The sequence below is a fragment of the Xenopus tropicalis genome, chromosome 1 (assembly GCF_000004195.4).
Source record: "Xenopus tropicalis strain Nigerian chromosome 1, UCB_Xtro_10.0, whole genome shotgun sequence".
Lineage (NCBI taxonomy): Eukaryota > Metazoa > Chordata > Amphibia > Anura > Pipidae > Xenopus > Xenopus tropicalis.
The window spans coordinates 36,134,348-36,152,099 of record NC_030677.2 but is presented as its reverse complement, the minus strand read 5'-3'; the positions used below and the strand labels follow the sequence as shown (position 1 = coordinate 36,152,099).

General features: G+C 40.1%; 1 protein-coding gene across 2 annotated transcripts; it reads left to right on the top strand.

The window, feature by feature from the left end:
* The first annotated feature begins 58 nt into the window (after positions 1-58).
* Positions 59-7,920, top strand: rpl9 (ribosomal protein L9). 2 transcript variants are annotated; one of them, XM_004910920.4, is made up of 8 exons: positions 59-103; positions 1,193-1,239; positions 1,315-1,430; positions 2,772-2,867; positions 3,507-3,639; positions 5,649-5,729; positions 6,085-6,194; positions 7,867-7,920. In XM_004910920.4, the coding sequence occupies exons 2-7, from the start codon at positions 1,194-1,196 to the stop codon at positions 6,189-6,191; spliced, it is 579 nt and encodes a 192-aa protein (XP_004910977.1). In that variant the 5' UTR covers positions 59-103; position 1,193; the 3' UTR covers positions 6,192-6,194; positions 7,867-7,920. The 2 variants fall into 2 exon arrangements, with proteins under 2 accessions (XP_004910977.1, XP_031751239.1); XM_031895379.1 differs by lacking the exon at positions 59-103 and having other exon boundaries at positions 1,129-1,239.
* The last annotated feature ends 9,832 nt before the right edge of the window (positions 7,921-17,752 follow it).

Here is a 17,752-nt window from a genome sequence, read left to right as displayed (position 1 = left end):
TTGATCGGGTCTGCGTTCTTTACGTCCCATCCAGGCGGTGCGCTCCGGCCATATAAAAACGTAATGACGACACACGCTTTCCCTTTCCTCTGTCAGCTGCGAGGTGAGGATATGGCGGCTTTATCGAGAGAGCTTCTGCAATCTCATTTCATCCTGGGAGAGAGAGGCTATTTTTGTCATCCGTTACCGTTTTATGAATGTGCAGTGTTTTCTCCCTCTCCCGATCTTTATATGTTGTCACTTTGCTGAAAGGGAGCGGAGGATAAGGGATATTTGTTGCCCGCCCCTAAGCTGCCTTGCAGTTTTCTAAGGCACTTTATAGGCTACGTGTTCCAAGGCCCCGACTAGTAATGTGGAAATTCTGCCAAATGCCACAGAGCTGTTATAAGTTGCCGGAACCCTGTAGAGGTCCCATTGGGTGCTGGAAATACTAGGGCCTGCTTTGAATCGCAGTCCAGGCTTTCCATGGAGCTTTGTGGTCTTATAATCATGAGAGATTTGAATCATTCTATTATTGCAAAGTGTTTTCAGTTCCAATATGTCTGTTTATATGGATTATACACTCCAGAGGCTTGTGGCCTGGCAGTGCCTAGTATGGCAGTTCAGCCATGGCTCTCTGCAGTAAGAGGGGTTTTCTTTTATGAAAAATCTTTTTGGGGTTCCACACACAGATGGTACAACTTGGTTGGGCTGTTTTGTCTCTCAGTGCAGCTCATAGTAGGCCTGGGACCCTTTCTTCTGGTGATCTATATCCCATCAGTTTTGTGGGGCTTCATTAATCCTGGGAGAAGGCAGCAAAAGAGGTGGATGTGTGTTTAAGGAGATTTCTACTTTTAGTGCTGAGCACATTGTGTTACTTTGCTTTTGACATACTGACTTGTATTTGGTGTTTGTCATAACTGTAAAAAAAAAAAAAAATAGCTGCAGCTTGTGGGGGACTTTATGGGGGAACTTTATGGAAGAATTCCCAGCATCCAACTGTTGGCATGGGATAAGTTTGTAATTTATAACACTGAGCCAGTTTGGGTAAATGCTTAATTTTAATAAATTAGGCTATTTCTGTGTAGCCCATGTAAATGTTCAAGGACTATGGCCTATTGATGTCAAACAAATGTCTGTCAGTGTGTCCATTTTTTAGGCGGTTTGTGATTGCTATATGTATAATGGTATTTTTTTTTTATATTTCTGATAGAATGAAGACCATTCTCAGCAACCAGATTGTTGACATCCCAGAGAATGGTAAGTTGTTCTGCTAATGACCCTTTTTGTATTTGCGCTTTCTCTACACGCTTCTGACTTACTGTCTCTTCATAGTTGACATCTCTCTGAAGGGCCGTACAGTTACTGTAAAGGGGCCCAGAGGTGTCCTGCGGAAAAACTTTAACCACATCAATGTTGAGCTGTGTCTTCTGGGCAAGAAGAAGAGGAGGGTGAGTAGATACATTTTTTTAAAACTGTTGAATAAGTTGTAATTGTGGGGGACAGGTGCTTGAGAGAGGGTAATGTCCAGGATGTAGGCATGATGGTGGGTTAGGTATGTTGGTGACACAGGTGTTAAAGGACATGGAAAGGCAAAGTCACTTGGGGGTGCCAAAATGTTAGGCACCCTCAAGTGACTTAAATCGCTTACCTTGTACCCCGGGCTGGTGCCCCTGTTAGGAGAAAATAGCACCAGCCCAGGGTACCCGCAGCGCTTCCTTCTTCCTGCTACGTTTTGCTAGGACCCCACGACCGGGGCATGCGCAGCAGAGTGAATAGTGGAACTTTAACAGAGAAGTCGACTTTTCACTCTACTGCGCATGCCCCGGTTGTGGGGTCCTAGCAAAACGTAGCAGGAAGAAGGAAGCTGCGGGTACCCTGGGCTGGTGCTATTTTCTCCTAACAGGGGCACCAGCCCGGGGTACAAGGTAAGCGATTAAAGTCACTTGGGGTGCTTAACATATTGGCACCCCCAAGTGACTTAGCCTTTCCTTGTCCTTTAAGGTACTAGTATTATGTTAAGTTTTATAGATTTTATGGTCCAATGTATTTTTTCTAGCAAAAAAAGTTATGGTTTTTTTGTATGTTTTATACTAGAATGTTTGGTTAATCCAGCTACAAAATAACATTCAAGCTGATCTATCCTTAAAGTGGCTTTACATGCTAAGATCCGCTCGCTTGGCGAGGTTGCAAATCAAGCAGGACTTATCCCTATATCCCCACCTATGGGTGGGCAATATCAGGCTAATTCGGTTTAGGACAACGGGTATGGGCGGCTGCCAGTTAGGGGACCGCATCAACGAGCTGATGTGGCCCCGATCCGACTAAATTTCAAACCTGCCCGATTTCAGGCCAGATGTCAGTCGGGCAGGCCCATCGTTAGTGGCCATACACGGGCAGATAAGCTGCCGAATCGGTCTAAGGGACAGGTATCGGCAGCTAGAATCAGCACCGTGTATGGCCACCTTAATAGTGATTGACCTGTTAATGTAAACTTTAGTGTGGAGCATATAGTGATTTTTTTTTTTTTTTTAAGCTGCATATGGCTAAATTTGGGACTGCAGGGAAACTTTTTCATATATATTTTTTTTAGACTGTCTTCAAGTCCGCCGCACTCCTTGTAGTCCAGTATTTGGTTAGGGCCTCACATAAGGTTTCAATGTAAGCCTATTATCCATAAGCATCATGTAGAGCAGACAAAAGTGCCTTTCCCAGGTTGGCCTTCAGGCTTGAGTAATGTCTCTAGATACTGATGTAGTTTGATTCCCCCCCCCTCTTCTCTCCACTCTTAGCTCCGGGTTGACAAATGGTGGGGTAACAGAAAAGAACTGGCCACAGTGCGCACCATCTGCAGTCATGTGCAAAACATGGTGAAAGGAGTCACACTGGTAAGTGGTGGTAACATTTTTCTCAGCGTAATTGGTTAGCTTTGTACAGGTCCAGAAGGCCTGCTGTCCTTATTGGATGCAAAACAATCCAATTGGGTTTATTTAATGTTTAAATGATTCAAGTAGCCTTAGCGTATGGGGATCCAAATGATGGAAACATCCCTTATCTGGAAAACACTAGGTCCCAAGCATTTTGGATAACAGGTACCATATACCTGTACTAAAGGCTCACTGATGTAATTACTGTCTGGTTATTATGTCAGTTATTGGTTGGTTTTATTTTTCAGAATTGCTGGAATTTCCTGGCAGGAAAGTGCAGATGTTTTATAAGGCATATTGCACACAGAGGAAAAAAGTGTCTCTGCAGACTGACATTAGAGTCAACTGCCTGTCATTTCTGCCAATATGTATTTGGGCTAAAACCTGTATACACATTAACAAGTGGTTGGTTAAATGTCAATAGCAGTTTGTGATGTGTGCCATAAGCCCACTAATTGTCACCTCTCACAAATAATTGCAATCAAGCATGTATTATAGTCACACTGTGTGGCTGGGTTTTATAACATTCAACAATTTGGCAGGAAGCTTTGCTCTATTCCCTCTTCATAATCAAATTTCTGCCTCTTTCTCTGACTACAGGGCTTTCGTTACAAAATGAGATCTGTGTATGCTCACTTTCCCATCAACGTTGTCATTCAGGAGAATGGATCTCTTGTGGAAATAAGAAACTTCTTGGGTGAAAAGTATATCCGCAGGGTTCGCATGAGATCAGGCAAGTGTAAAATCTGGACGCTTTCAATTCTCTGTGGCCTTTTGGAGTTTAAATTAGTTTAGAAACAAGCTGCTTGTTTCCCAGTGCTGCTGGTACTAGCAGAGAACAATAGACAAATCACTATACAAGTTTTTGACCGCTAATTGCTTGTCTGTTAAACTATTGCAACTGGTTATTCAGTTTGTGCTGAGGACATGCAGGGATATCCCTGGTATTAACCTTCTTTAGAGTTGATTCGCTGCAGCAAAGCAAAGACTCCTGCCTTCTCTCAACCTGCCAAGTTTGTCAAAAATGTTTCTGCGCCCGCAAGTAACCTAGAATTCAGTTTTCGTCGGCAAGAAATAAATATAAACTTATGGTTGAGGTTCAAAGGAGAGGCTTTAGGTAATGCAAAGGGCTTTAGTTTCTGTGGACAAGTAAATTCTTCAGTACATTATAAGACATCCAAGCAAAGCTCTGTGTACCCAGCTGACAGTTGCTATTGCCATGCTCAGTCTGGCCTTTTATTCTTAGCTGACCTACACAGAAAAACTGGAAGCCTAGCTGCCCCCCCATATTAAGTCACCAGATAGGATAGTCTGGGCTGTATCTCTAGGAAAATCGTGATGGTTACATACCGCAAAAAACTCATAAAAACCACAATGAAATACGTTACTGTTTAAAGTAGTGCTGGGCGGTATGACCAAAAATTTATATCACGGTATTTTTCAAAATTATATCGGTATCACAGTATTTGACGGTATTTTTTTTTCCCCATGCATGATTAGGTGACCACCCCAAACTCCCGCCACCCGCACCCCCCCCGCCACCCCCCCACCCCCCCATCCGCACGCAACCCCCCCACCCCCCATCCGCACGCACCCCCCCATCCGCACACACCCCCCCACCCCACCCCACCCCAAACACCCCCCCATCCCCTTCACATAAATATAACCCCCCACCCCACCCCCCCCAAACACAACCCCATCCCCTTCACATAAGTATAACCCACCCACCCCCACCCCAAACACCCCCCCATCCCCTTCACATAAATATATATTTTCTGCAAGTTATTCCCAGTTCTAAGGGCAGTGGCACACAGGCTCTAATTACTCAATAATTCAAATCAAATGATTTTAAAAATGCCAGCCTTTGTGTGTCATTCATAGTCATTTTCAAGCAAGAATGGCATACTTTTTAGACAAGAATTACTGCAGTGCCCACACTCCCTAGATGTGCCACTACTGTTAAGAAATGCAGTCACCCATTATTTCATTTTGAAATGTTTAGAATTTCTGCGATCCCACAATCTTTAATGGGTGATAGCCAGTTTCATGTAGGTCGCCATTATGTTGGGTAGTTGTTAACACGGGACTACAGATCTGCACTTCTGTAGCAAAAGGGACTGGCTCAGGGAATTTTCCATTAGAGCTCCAGCTTCTTTGATTTTTCCCTCTGATCACTTGTGCCCTGGGCAGGCACAAATGCAGGATGACAAAACAAATACTAAAATCACCTGCCGGAGACAGTGTGGGGATACCAAACATGGCAGGTTGGCGGTCATGGTCCCAGCCTAGCAATTAGTCATGCAGTTGTCTAATTGGCATCCTCTAATAAATTGGTGTTAAAAGGACAACTTAGTTTGCATTTTTTTTGTTTTTTGTCCCACATATATTAAGTCAGCAATATTAACCAGATAAGCTCTAAAAATATGTTCTGAGATGGTTTTTATAAGACGCAGCCAGTGAAAGGTTTAAGGTAAACACCCTTACATGCTTTACAGTGTTTCATAATAACAATTTTAAGGCTTCCCATTCTATGTCTTTGGGGCTCAGCACATTATTTGTCTTAACATTCCACCTTATTTACATGGTGGTGATTAAATATTACATATTTTGTTTAGAATGAATATGTATTCAGGTTTTAATTCCCTTTTAATATACATGGTGGTATGATGCTTGCATTAATGAAAAAAAGCACACTTGTAGAAATCCACTAATTTTATTGTTGTCTGTACTCTTCTATTCTAGGTGTTGCATGCGCCTTATCCCAAGCCCAGAAAGATGAGCTGATTCTTGAAGGCAATGACATTGAACTTGTATCAAACTCTGGTATGTTAATAAACACATTTGGTGTTCCCAATAATGACTGGCTGCCAGACCTAGATGTGCAGCAGGTTGGGTTAGTCTTGAATAGTCTTAAAGCTTTAACCTTGGTTAATCACTTTAGCTCTGCAGAAACACATGGAATAATCTAAAATCCAGTTTCTTAAATTTTTACATTTCTGTTTAATAATTGTGCAAAATTGGCATGTTAAATTATCATCCCTTATTGAAATCTGACTAACTTTAGTCATTAATGTGTAGATCAAAATCAGTGTGAGGTTTTAACAAGTAAAATCATATGTAGCCATTATAGATGGATTTGTCTTATGTTATTTATACCTATATTTTTTTATTTTTAAAGCTGCCTTGATCCAGCAAGCCACCACAGTAAAGAATAAGGATATCAGAAAATTCTTGGATGGTATCTACGTATCCGAAAAGGGTACAGTACAGCAGGTTGAAGAATAAAAGGTTTGTATTTGGACACTCCAGGGTTGTTTTGCCCAAAATTATGGCCAGTTGTACTGGATTTTACTAAATGATGTTCTCTTGTGTAGGAATATGTCCGCTGCTTAAAACGGGAATTAAAATAGATACACCAGTGCTCCCCTTATGTAAAGAAATCAGTTTAGGACAATGTTGTACATTACAAAAATCTTCATTATAGACAATAATGTACAATCACATAGTAAGTATAGTGTAAGCATATTGCAGTATACATACCAGTACCCTTAGTTCCAAAACACCAGGGTTTCTCACCACCTGGTATCTTGCCTGCTCATATTTTATAGACTAAGTTATTTTATAAAGTGTATTCTAGTGTGCGTTTGCTTGTAAGTACTTAAAATACCTTTTAGTAGAGCTACCATCAAAAATACCACCTAAAACTTATTAAACTGATTTTAATATAGAAACACAAAACATATATGTTACATGTGAATGCAACTGCAGTTGAAAGCAGTAATTCTGTCCCTTTCTGTACTCCTGGTGTTGATTCTTTGAAACAAGGTAGAGGAAGTCAAGGCTCCATTTTCTCAGTGGCTTGTATGCTTCACTAATAGGATAATCAACTGGATCTGCAAGGGGGTGGGACAGAACTTGGAAGTTGCCCCTCACTGTTTCTTGTCTTGTATAAAAAGTGTAAAAACTGATCTATTTTACCACGAGAGGGAGCCTTGGATCAAAAAATGTTAAATCTACTGCAGATAATTGGATAATCCTTGCCCAATAGTTTTTAGGGAAAATAGTTTAAATCCTTTAAAAAAAGGCTGAATACTAATTTCTAGCATTGGTTAAATGAATAGACCTTGTGCTAAACATATACTTTGCCTGTTTTAATTAGGGTTAATATATGGTTTGTTTCTTGAACTAAACTGCAAAATCTGAACTTGAGTCTCACTGTACTTTTGGTGCTTAGGATAAGGTAACCAGATCACTTGAAAATTCAGGGACACTTGTAACATTGTTGGGCAGCACAAATTGCATATAAAATAAACTGCAATCAGTTCAGCCCTGCTAACTGGATTTTCTAGACGTGCCCATAATTTTCAAGTGATCTGGTCACCCTAGCTTAAGAGTACAGTCAAAACCATGTCAGTCCACTGTGGAACCCTCTGTATATTACAACAAACCCCTCGCTTCCTCCAGCTAAAGCCTTTGTTAGGCTGTGTGATAAGGACCAGTTCATTATACATATGACTTCTTATTGGAGGTGCAAGAAATATCAAACAATAAAAACCCAACCAATATCCTAATAGGCAAAAACCACTGCTTAAATTACATTTCCAATAACGCATTGACCTTTCTGCTTTCTATACATGAGGCTGGTGTGACTTATGCCAGTTTTTTCACTGCCTTTAGAATAAATGAATAACCTATCTATACCAGGCTATTGGGTGTTCTGGATGCAAAGTTGTTTTTAATTATTAGCAGAAGGATAAAATGAAGTTTTCCAGCAGGTACCCTTCGTGCTGCTGTGTCCTTGTTAGGCTTGTGGAACAAGTGGTTGTTTCAGCCTGCGTTTATCCACAGGCCAAGAATCTGCCACATGTAGCATAAGCCTTAGTATGATAGAATGCATAGCGTTGGTAATGGGCTTTGAACAAATTTGTAGTGACGTATATATTTTTTTCCTTCTTTACAGCCTGCAAAAGTCTGGTTCCTGTACTGTTCCAAAAATAAAGTCCCTTTATCTAAACTTCTGACTTTTGTTTCTTTTATTGGTTTGAGATTCTCTTATAGACTATTTTGGGCAATAGCCTTGACGTTTTTAAAGCATTAAACATGCAAAAGGGATTAATCGTTAACTTTCCGTAAGTGCATACATTTTCAGAAGCTTTTTATGGGTAATATATTATGGAGTACCTTTGGTCATATTTTTTCATAGCCTTGAACATTCACACCTGGTTGTATTTTTGTGGGTAAAGTGGAAGCTGTGGTTTGTCAAGTCTCTGTGACCAACATACACTTAATGCATAAGATCTTCATTAAAGTGGTGTGTTTTGGCTCAATGGATTGGTAATGTTTTAAAGTAGTCTTCCAATAAATGTCCATTGCACAAGCTTTCTTTTTTGTTTTGGAGTTAAGGTAATAAAATGCTCTTGATTGACTTATACCATAACTTGAGAAGGCTAATCCATTAGATCCTAACCAATTGTTGGCTCACATGAAATCCATGTCACTTCCTGCTTCTATCTGCTTGTTAAACCACCCCCTGCTACAGTAGTTATTAATTCTACCATTCCTGATAAGTTCTCATGATGGCAAGCTCCACTTGGGCCATCTGCTGCATAAGTCATTATCTAGTTGGGCTTTAGGGCAATGACAGATGGGACATTGTCACCTGCAGTTGATCTCTGCTACAGCAGACGACAATGTCCCTTGTTTCCTTGCGAGAACTTCTGGGCAACTTTGTGTTATGTAGGTTTGCCCAGCACCATTTTGCATGTTAGCCTGTGGAGAGGAAACAAGGAATGTTTTGTTGCCTGCTGTAGCAGATTAATTATGAGATACAAAACATCCTGTCATTGGCAAGAAAACAGAGGGGCCCGTTCCCACCGTGTAAAGTCAATGTAAACAATCTATTAATAAATTGCACTTACAGACATTGAAGTACAAAAAAAAAGATGTGAACAAGGCTTATTTAAACCCTATTCCCTTATGTTACTGGATGTGATGTGTGTGCTCTTAGGCAGTGGGAGTGCAGGCATATTACACTGCTCGAAAAAATAAAGGGAACACTTAAACAACACAATGTAACTCCAAGTCAATCACACTTCTGTGAAATCAACCTGTACACTTAGGTAGCAACACTGATTGTCAATCAATTTCACATGGTGTTGTGCAAATGGAATAAACAGGTGGAAATTATAGGCAATTAGCAAAGCATCCCCAATAAAGGAGTGGTTCTGTGGGTGGTGACCACAGACCACTTCTCAGTTCCTATGCTTTCTGGCTGATGTTTTGGTCACTTTTGAATGCTGGCGGTGCTTTCACTTTAGTGGTAGCATGAGACTGAGTCTACAACCCACACAACTGGCTCAGGTAGTGCAACTCATCCAGGATGGCACATCAATGCGAGCTTGTGGCAAGAAGGTTTGCTGTGTCTGTCAGCGTAGTGTCCGGAGCATGGAGGCGCTACCAGGAGACAGGCCAATACATCAGGAGCCATGGACCGCTACCTCCACTTTTGTGCAAGGAGGAGCACTGCCAGAGCCCTGCAAAATGACCTCCAGCAGGCTACAAATGTGCGTGTGTCTGCTGAAACGGTCACAAACAGACTCCACGAGGGTGGTATGAGGGCCCAACATCCACAGGTGGGGGTTGTGCTTACAGCCTAACACCATGCAGGACGTTTGGCATTTGCCAGAGAACGCCAAGATTGGCAAATTCACCACTAGCGCCCTGTGCTCTTCACAGATGAAAGCAGGTTCACACTCCAAAGTCTGGAGACGCCATGGAGAACGTACTGCTGCCTTCAACATCCTCCAGCATGACCGGTTTGGCAGTGGGTCAGTAATGGTGTGGGGTGGCATTTCTTTGGGGGGCCACACAGCCCTCCATGTGCTCGCCAGAGGTAGCCTGGCTGCCATTAGGTACCAGGATGAGATCCTCAGACCCCTTGTGAGACCATATGCTTGATTTCCATTGATAATTTTTGTGTGATTTTATGTGTATATGCTAGTGACTGCAAATTAACAGGTGCACGCGCGGAATCAAACATATGCACAGCTCTGCGTATCTGTAGGATGGCAAAGAGCCAGCAGCGACCCAGCGTGTGCACAGTCACTGCCTGAGTAGGAATGCGAAAATGCTCAAAGCAAATGAATGTGCATATGCACCTTTTTGATAATAGTTACCATGGCAACAAAACCCCCACCTCTCCATATTTATTAAAGGAAAAGTAACACTAAATTTTTTTACTTAAAAAAGCTATTCTACCCTGCACCAATAACTGCCCTATCCTGCAAACCCCTTAGTATTTTGAATGCTTTAATAGAAAATACCTGCTAAAACTTTGCTTCCTGTCAATTGAAATATGGCGATACAGCGAAGGAAGCAGCAGAATCCACTATGCGACGATCGATTGATCGAGCCTAGCTTTCCTTCTGTATAGGAAGGATTCAGGCTAGGCTCGATTGATCGTCGCATAGTGGATGCTGCTCCTTCCTTCCAAAAGATTTTGTAGGTTTTGTAAAGATATCCTGTCTGTTGTTGCCGTTAAGGGTAAGAACCCATGGAGCTATGCAGTTGCCCGCAATAGATCTCTAAAGAGGACACCTAACTACTCCGCAATACCGAAGCAAAGGGCTTTCCCCACCGACTCCTATTGTTCCAGTGGAAACCATTTTGGAGCAGTTAGTCACCTGTGATAGCACAGATCTATGGTGGGCGACTGAACCGCTCCATGGGCCCTTACCCTAAAGGCAGTGCTAACATGCGGGGTGAGTTATCTCAAATGGCAGCATGATGTCTCAGACCAGGAAAGAAGATCCAGCAGAGACTGGATTCTAGTTAAATTAGTGCTTCAGCTTAATTCATTGGTTTCCCAATCAGTCAACAACAAAAAAACCTGCATTTGCCACAAACTATTGAGTCCCTGCTTCTTATGCCTATTATGTTGACCTTTCCTTGGAATGTGCTGATGAGTGCTGCTTTGTTGTCCAATCTGACATTGCGTGGCAGAATATACCCATATTTGTATGTTTATTTTTTGGTGTTTTGCAAACACAACATAAACTTTGCCTTAGATAAGTGTTACACTCATATTATTCATGTAATGCAGGCCTTAATGCTCTGGACCTTGTGTGCCTAAAGTTTTTCCTCATACCTGTCTAATTTCAGCTGTGAAGTTAGTATTACTAGAAACACCATGTTCTTTGCTAACTAATTAAATATCATTATGGTAGAACGATGGGTGAATAGTACATCAGTTTAAGCTGTTTGGTTCTAATGAGCACACAGCATCTGCACAGGAAAGGGAAGCTTTGTAAATTACCCTGGATTATAATTGTCAATTTCCTTTTGTTAAATCCTTCAAAGACATTATGACTTGTAAACCTGGATATACAGAATCTCTATAGAGTGGACATTTCTGCTAGTGTGTGTTTATTATATATATTTTTTCAGCACACCAAACCTTTAGCCCAAATGACCTGGGTGCTACCACTTTGTACCAAATTATCCAAAAATCCCAAAGTAAGCAGGTGCACCCCAGGATTCTTTAAGAATAAAAAAATATTTTTATTTAATCACACTATTAAAAAGCAGACCATACTTTTTAACAGTATGATTAAATAAACATAATTTTGTGAATTACTATGAATTCAAGACAGTATTACCCCATTTTCATGATTATTTGGCCACCAGATGGCACTATGTAATAGCAATGTTTGAATGTTTGTGATCAGAGCAACAATATCTACTCCAGAACAATGTATATAAATAAACACAGAGTAAATGATTCCCTGTTTTGTTGTATAAATGCACTGAAAATGTGTTTATTAAAAAATATATATATATGTATGTATGTATAAAAATATTACTAGATCGGCACACCCAGGGTCGGACTGGTGGGTGCAGGGCCCACCGGGCCTGCCACCCCAGGGGCCTTGTGGTGCCCCTGCTGGCTGTGCCCCCCCTTAACCAACGGCAGGGCCCCCCAGAACCCGACCGACATCCTCCCCATAGCAGGCGTAATTGAATCGCGTCATGGGAGGACAGGGGAAGCGGCAACATGGATCGGGTCTGGGCTCCAGGACCCACCAGGTTTTTTCCCGGTGTCCCGTCAATCCAGTCTGACCCTGGGCACACCCTTATTAAAACTTTATGCCTTCATTTTGCACATTGCATAAAGGATCCAACGTTTCGGTCCTTATTAGGACCTTTCTCCCTTTGAACGAAAACACTGGATTATTTGTGCATTGCGCTGAATAAAGGCTTAAAGTTGTAATAAAGGTGTGCCGGTCTAGTAATATATTTTATACAAGTTTTGACTGTGCGCCCTGCTTGGTGAATGTTTGCATTAGAGACACAGAAAGTACTTATATAGGATGCACCAAATCCAAGATTTGGTTTGGGATTTGGCCTTTTTCAGCAGGATTTGGATTCAGCCGAATCCATGCCTCTGGCCGAACCCATGCTTATCCTGATTTGCGTATGGAAATTAGGGTTCTCTTCCGTATGCTGCCAAATATTTCACAAAGTATTTGTGGTTCAGCTGGATCCTAAAATAGTGGATTCGGTGCATCCCTAATATTGTAAATACCTTGAGAAAGGTCCTCATGAGGACCGAAACGTCGTATTTTTCTGTGATGTGCTTACAATAAAGACACTGAATTATAAGGATGTGCCAGTATGAAAATATGTTTTGTATATATAAATATAGGATATGCCTGTATGGGGCAAGAACCTCCTTACTCCAGTGTCTCCTGGCACTTGATCTTTGTAACTCTGCATGTAACTCTACTGTAAAAATGTACACTTGGGGTGCAATATAGACAGTTATTTGCACATATATAGAATGCTTTTTATACCTTCACTGAGTTTAGTACATGTATATGTTCCCTTAATTATTTCAGTAGATTTGTGAGAGATGTGTAAATAACAATGAGATGGGTGGCCTCTGTACTGGGCAATAGCTAATAATGTTCATTTGACTGGCTGCTTGCATTCTCTTGTCCTTATCTACCCAGAAGGCATCTTGATGGGCAGCTAGAAGCTATATACACAGGGTGATAGCATCTTAAGTGGCAAATAAATCACTTAGTTTCTTTTGTGTGCAAAGCGTTGAATAATCACAAAGATACAAGATAGGACTTTCTCTTTCATGTTGTATTTGCCTGCTGATAAAAGCTTGGGCCGAATAACGAGAGTAAATAACAGCAGTAAGAAACATTAGCCCAAGGCTAGCCTGAATGTGGCTCACATGGAAATGCATGGCACTCCAGGGATCACAGGAACATATTTGGGATTTTCTAGTGACCTGGGGTCAACACACACCATGTAAAAAATGTCTGTCTGGTCCCATCTTCATGCTACTGCCACACTGCTGGAAATCAGTTCCTGTTAGTAACAGCTTTCTCCTGTGTGTGTGCCCGGAACCAATGTGTCGGCCCAAGTGCAGGCACACCGAGCGCATTTCAGCATTATCTCAAAATTACTTTTTCTGGGAATATTTGTGACCAAGTTCCCAGTGTGACTTTATTGTTAGATTTGCTAAATCACCAGAAAAGTACCCGGGCACCACTGGGGCTAAGCCTGGCTGGAACATCATCAGTGATATCCCCAAGGCTTGCCGACATCTCAATCCCTCCTGGAACTTGTCCTCACCAGAGCAGGCCACCTCAGATAGGGTGGATAACATCATCCATTGACCCAATGCAGATACCGTAGCAGCTCTTTACTATGTATAAACCATTAACACCCCACATTATTGAAACATTGACACTAATTAAATCACCTAATGGCGTCCAAATGACCTGCTTCATACCAGGCATTCCTTTAAACCTGCCAAGATGCCATAAAATGCAAAGGGAAGCATACAGTATATTTAGCATTCAGTCAATATTTGTAGCCTCCTTGAAAATGAATGGAAATATTTGAATTCCTTTCACATTTAGCAATATTTTTCATAAATATGCCACAGTTCCACAATCATTTAAGCTATGAGCAGCAGTTTAAAGTACCTAGAAACACCTAATATCTAAATATATGTGACTAATAACATTGGGGATTACCACTTTAGTGATAGAACATGGAATTTTTATATGGAAAGAAAGATCAGATCAAACCCAGTTTGGAAAAAGTCAGCAGAGAGAGGGCCTATAGTACAAAAAAATGAAAATGGCCTTTAAGTTAACATTTAGTATGATGTCGAGAGTGATATTCTGAGACAATTTGCAACTGGTCTTTGTTTTTTTTATTATTTATGGTTTTAATTATTTAGCTATTTGTTCAGTAGATCTCCAGTTTGAAATATTATTATTATTATTGTTATTAACATTTATTTATAAAGCGCCAACATATTCCGCAGCGCTGAACAATAAGTGGGTGTCATACGTTGCACATACAGAGTAACATATAAAGCAATCAATAACCGATACAAGAGGTAAAGAGAGCCCTGCCCAAAAGAGCTTACATATCAGCAGATATCCGGTTGCTAGGGTCCAGTTTAACCTAACAACCAGGAAATGGTTTGAATGGGAGACTGGAATATGAATAGGAGAGGGCCTGAATAGAACAATAAGTAATATAAAAATAACAATAAAACTGTAGCCTCACAGAGCAATAGTTTTTGGCTGCTGGGGTCAGTGACCCCCATTTGAAAGCTGGAAAGAGGCAGAAGATGAAGGCAAGTAATTAAACATAAAAAATGAAGACCAACTGAACAGTTACTTACAACTGGCCACTCTATTACATAGTTAAATTAAAGGTTAACATTCTTAACCTTTTATACAAAATTAAATTAATATAGCATAAAAAATTCGAGTAAAGGTTCATTATTCTCCCCAGTTGCTTTATAAATACATTACTGAGTTATTATAACTTTATTCTGATGCACTAACACACACTTATTTATCAACTTTCTCTTGGAAATAAATGCTGCTGCCAGAAAGCCCAGTTTTCCTGTTCTGAATTTTATATTTGATTCTGAATAAAATATCCAAGCAGTCCAACAAGTTACATAGTTATCTTGTGTTTCTTTTGGGGATGATAACAATTCTCTCCCAGCTGCATGACATTATTCATTTCTTTTCCCTATTCAGTTAGAGGTGGCAAAGCTGCCTTCCATTATGTTGGGATGTCCCTGTTGCCCATAGCAGGAAGCACGTAGTCCCTCCATTTATTTAAATGTACCGGGTAGCACTGAGCATATGTTAACACCCCGTCCCAGAAATTATGTATTTTCTTTTTACCAGACCCCAATACAGGTATGGGACCCATTATCCAGAATGCTTGGGACTTGGGGTTTTCCAGATAAGGGATCTTTCTGTAATTTGGATCTCCTCCCTTAAGTCTACTAAAAAAATTATTTAAACAGTAATTAAACCCAATAGGATTGTTTTGGCTCCATAAGGATTAATTATATCTGAGTTGGAATCAAGTACAGGTACTGTTTTATTATTACAGAGAAAAGGGAATCATTTAACCATTAAATAAACCCAATAGGGCTGTTCTGCCCCCAATAAGGGGTAATTATATCTTAGTTGGGATCAAGTACAGGTACTGTTTTATTATTACAGAGAAAAAGGTAATCATTTAACCATTAAATAAACCCAATAGGGCTGTTCTGCCCCCAATAAGGATTAATTATATCTTAGCTGGGATCAAGTACAGGTACTGTTTTATTATTACAGAGAAAAGGGAATCATTTAACCATTAAATAAACCCAATAGGGCTGTTCTGCCCCCAATAAGGGGTAATTATATCTGAGTTGGGATCAAGTACAGGTACTGTTTTATTATTACAGAGAAAAAGGAAACATTTTTAAAAATGTAAATAATTTGATTAAAATGGAGTCTATGGGAGATGACCCTCCTGTAATTCGGAACTTTCTGAATAATGAGTTTCCGGATAAGGGGTCCGATACCTGTATATTCAATGACATTCCTCCAACAAGTGTGTGTTGTCCCTGGGCAGTGGTGCCACCTCAAAAGCACTTTCTATCCAGTGCACTCATTATTTAAAAATGTATTTTCCCATTTCCTTTTTAAAATAGATAGAATATATTTATTAAATCTTAATTTTTGAATACGTTTCATAGCAAGCGCTGCTGTGTTCCTGTGTGCCTCAGGTACAGTGTGCATCTGCCCCTACATTCATATTGTACCAATGAATCGTCTGCACTGAACTCATCTAGGGAACCGCTTTCCTTAGCTATAACTATATTATCCAGCTTTTCTCCTTCTATAATTTCATATGCATTTAATCCCATTCCTAGGTTCTTTTTCAAGAAAATCCCACCAGTCTTATCTGGCAGAAACTGATTACTTACACAGTTCTTTTTAAATTAATATTCTAATATCAAAAGGATTTTATTATCCTAATTAAGATTTTTCATTTTAAACCTATTCTTTTGAGTCCTTTTTTATCACAGACAATATCCACTCAGCCATACCCATCAGTTTATCAGCAGTGTATTGTGACATTGAGCAAAGAAAATTAGTTTTCTTCTTATTATTTTATTTTCTTCAGTACTAAAAGCTTCTAACTGTATTACTTTTATTATTAGTCTATTGTTAGTAAATGTTCCAGTTACACATATTGATTGTTTCTTTCTTTTTACTAATGTTATCCAGTATATATCTACTGTATATGAAAATAGAAGTAAAATACAGTTTGAAAAATATACCTAATTGGTGTTCCTTATGGCAAACCCAGAATCTATGAATAAAGCTGAGCAGTTTGTGGCCAATGCGCTGCCGGCTGTGTATTAGCAGCTCAGAATGTGCTAGGTAGATCATGATCCTTTGGGCAACCCTAGGCTCTAGGTTAGGTGGTGATAGCAAAGATAATTTAAACATTTCCTCTCTTCTTGCAGTGCCTGGAATACAACCCTGAGAGGACCTTTTCGTGATGTCTGATTTTAAAGAGAAATCACTGATTAAAGCAATTAGTTGTGCACATCAGCAGAGTTAGTTTATAGATACATGGAAGGGCTGGGGCACCGGGAGCTTATCGTTCTTGTGTTATCTCTCAGTGCTGACTGAACGTTAGCATGTTAAACCCTCTCACCTCTGCTAGGCATTCAACTCAAACAAATGACACTACAAAGCTCTAAAAATACAAAACCGGGTGGGAAAACCTGTAGCCGGATGTCTTCTGTTTGCAAACTTAGCAGACATATGCATAGGAGAATAACTCCATACATACACTGTATATGGTATTAATATATAGACTATTATCCCTTTACTAAAAGGTGGACTGATCTCATGGACTTTATCTTTACTGAACAATAAATCACTTTGTGATAGAAAGGCTTGTAAATTGCTTAGGGATTAAATGTAGGGTATTTCAAGGTCTGGTTTGTGCTTTGATGTAGATATTTGCCTTGTGGAAAAAAACAGGAACATAAACCAGCCCAATTAGCTATTTTCTGGCAGTCATTCTCTTTTTGATTTGTTTACAAAGAGTTGGGAGACTGCAGCTTTTCAACATGGCCACACACACACACACACACACGTAATTGCTATACATACCCAATGGATTGAGTAATAAATTGGGTTAATAGTCTGAAAATCATGGAATTTAGGATGGATATCTGTTGGGAAAGCAGATAAACTGGCAACTCAGTCTGAAGTCAGCAGCTGCAATCTGCCTGTGTATGGCCATCTTAAATCTGTAGTTTGTATAGGGCCTTGGATTCTGTAATTATTTTAATCGGGTACTTTTTATTTTACATAGACAATAATTCACTCTACCATTTAAACTTTTATTCTTGAATCAACAAATGTATTTTTTTAGCTGTAATATTGGTGTGTAGGCACTATCTCTTTCAGGTAACCTATTGTTTCTACTACTCCCATGTA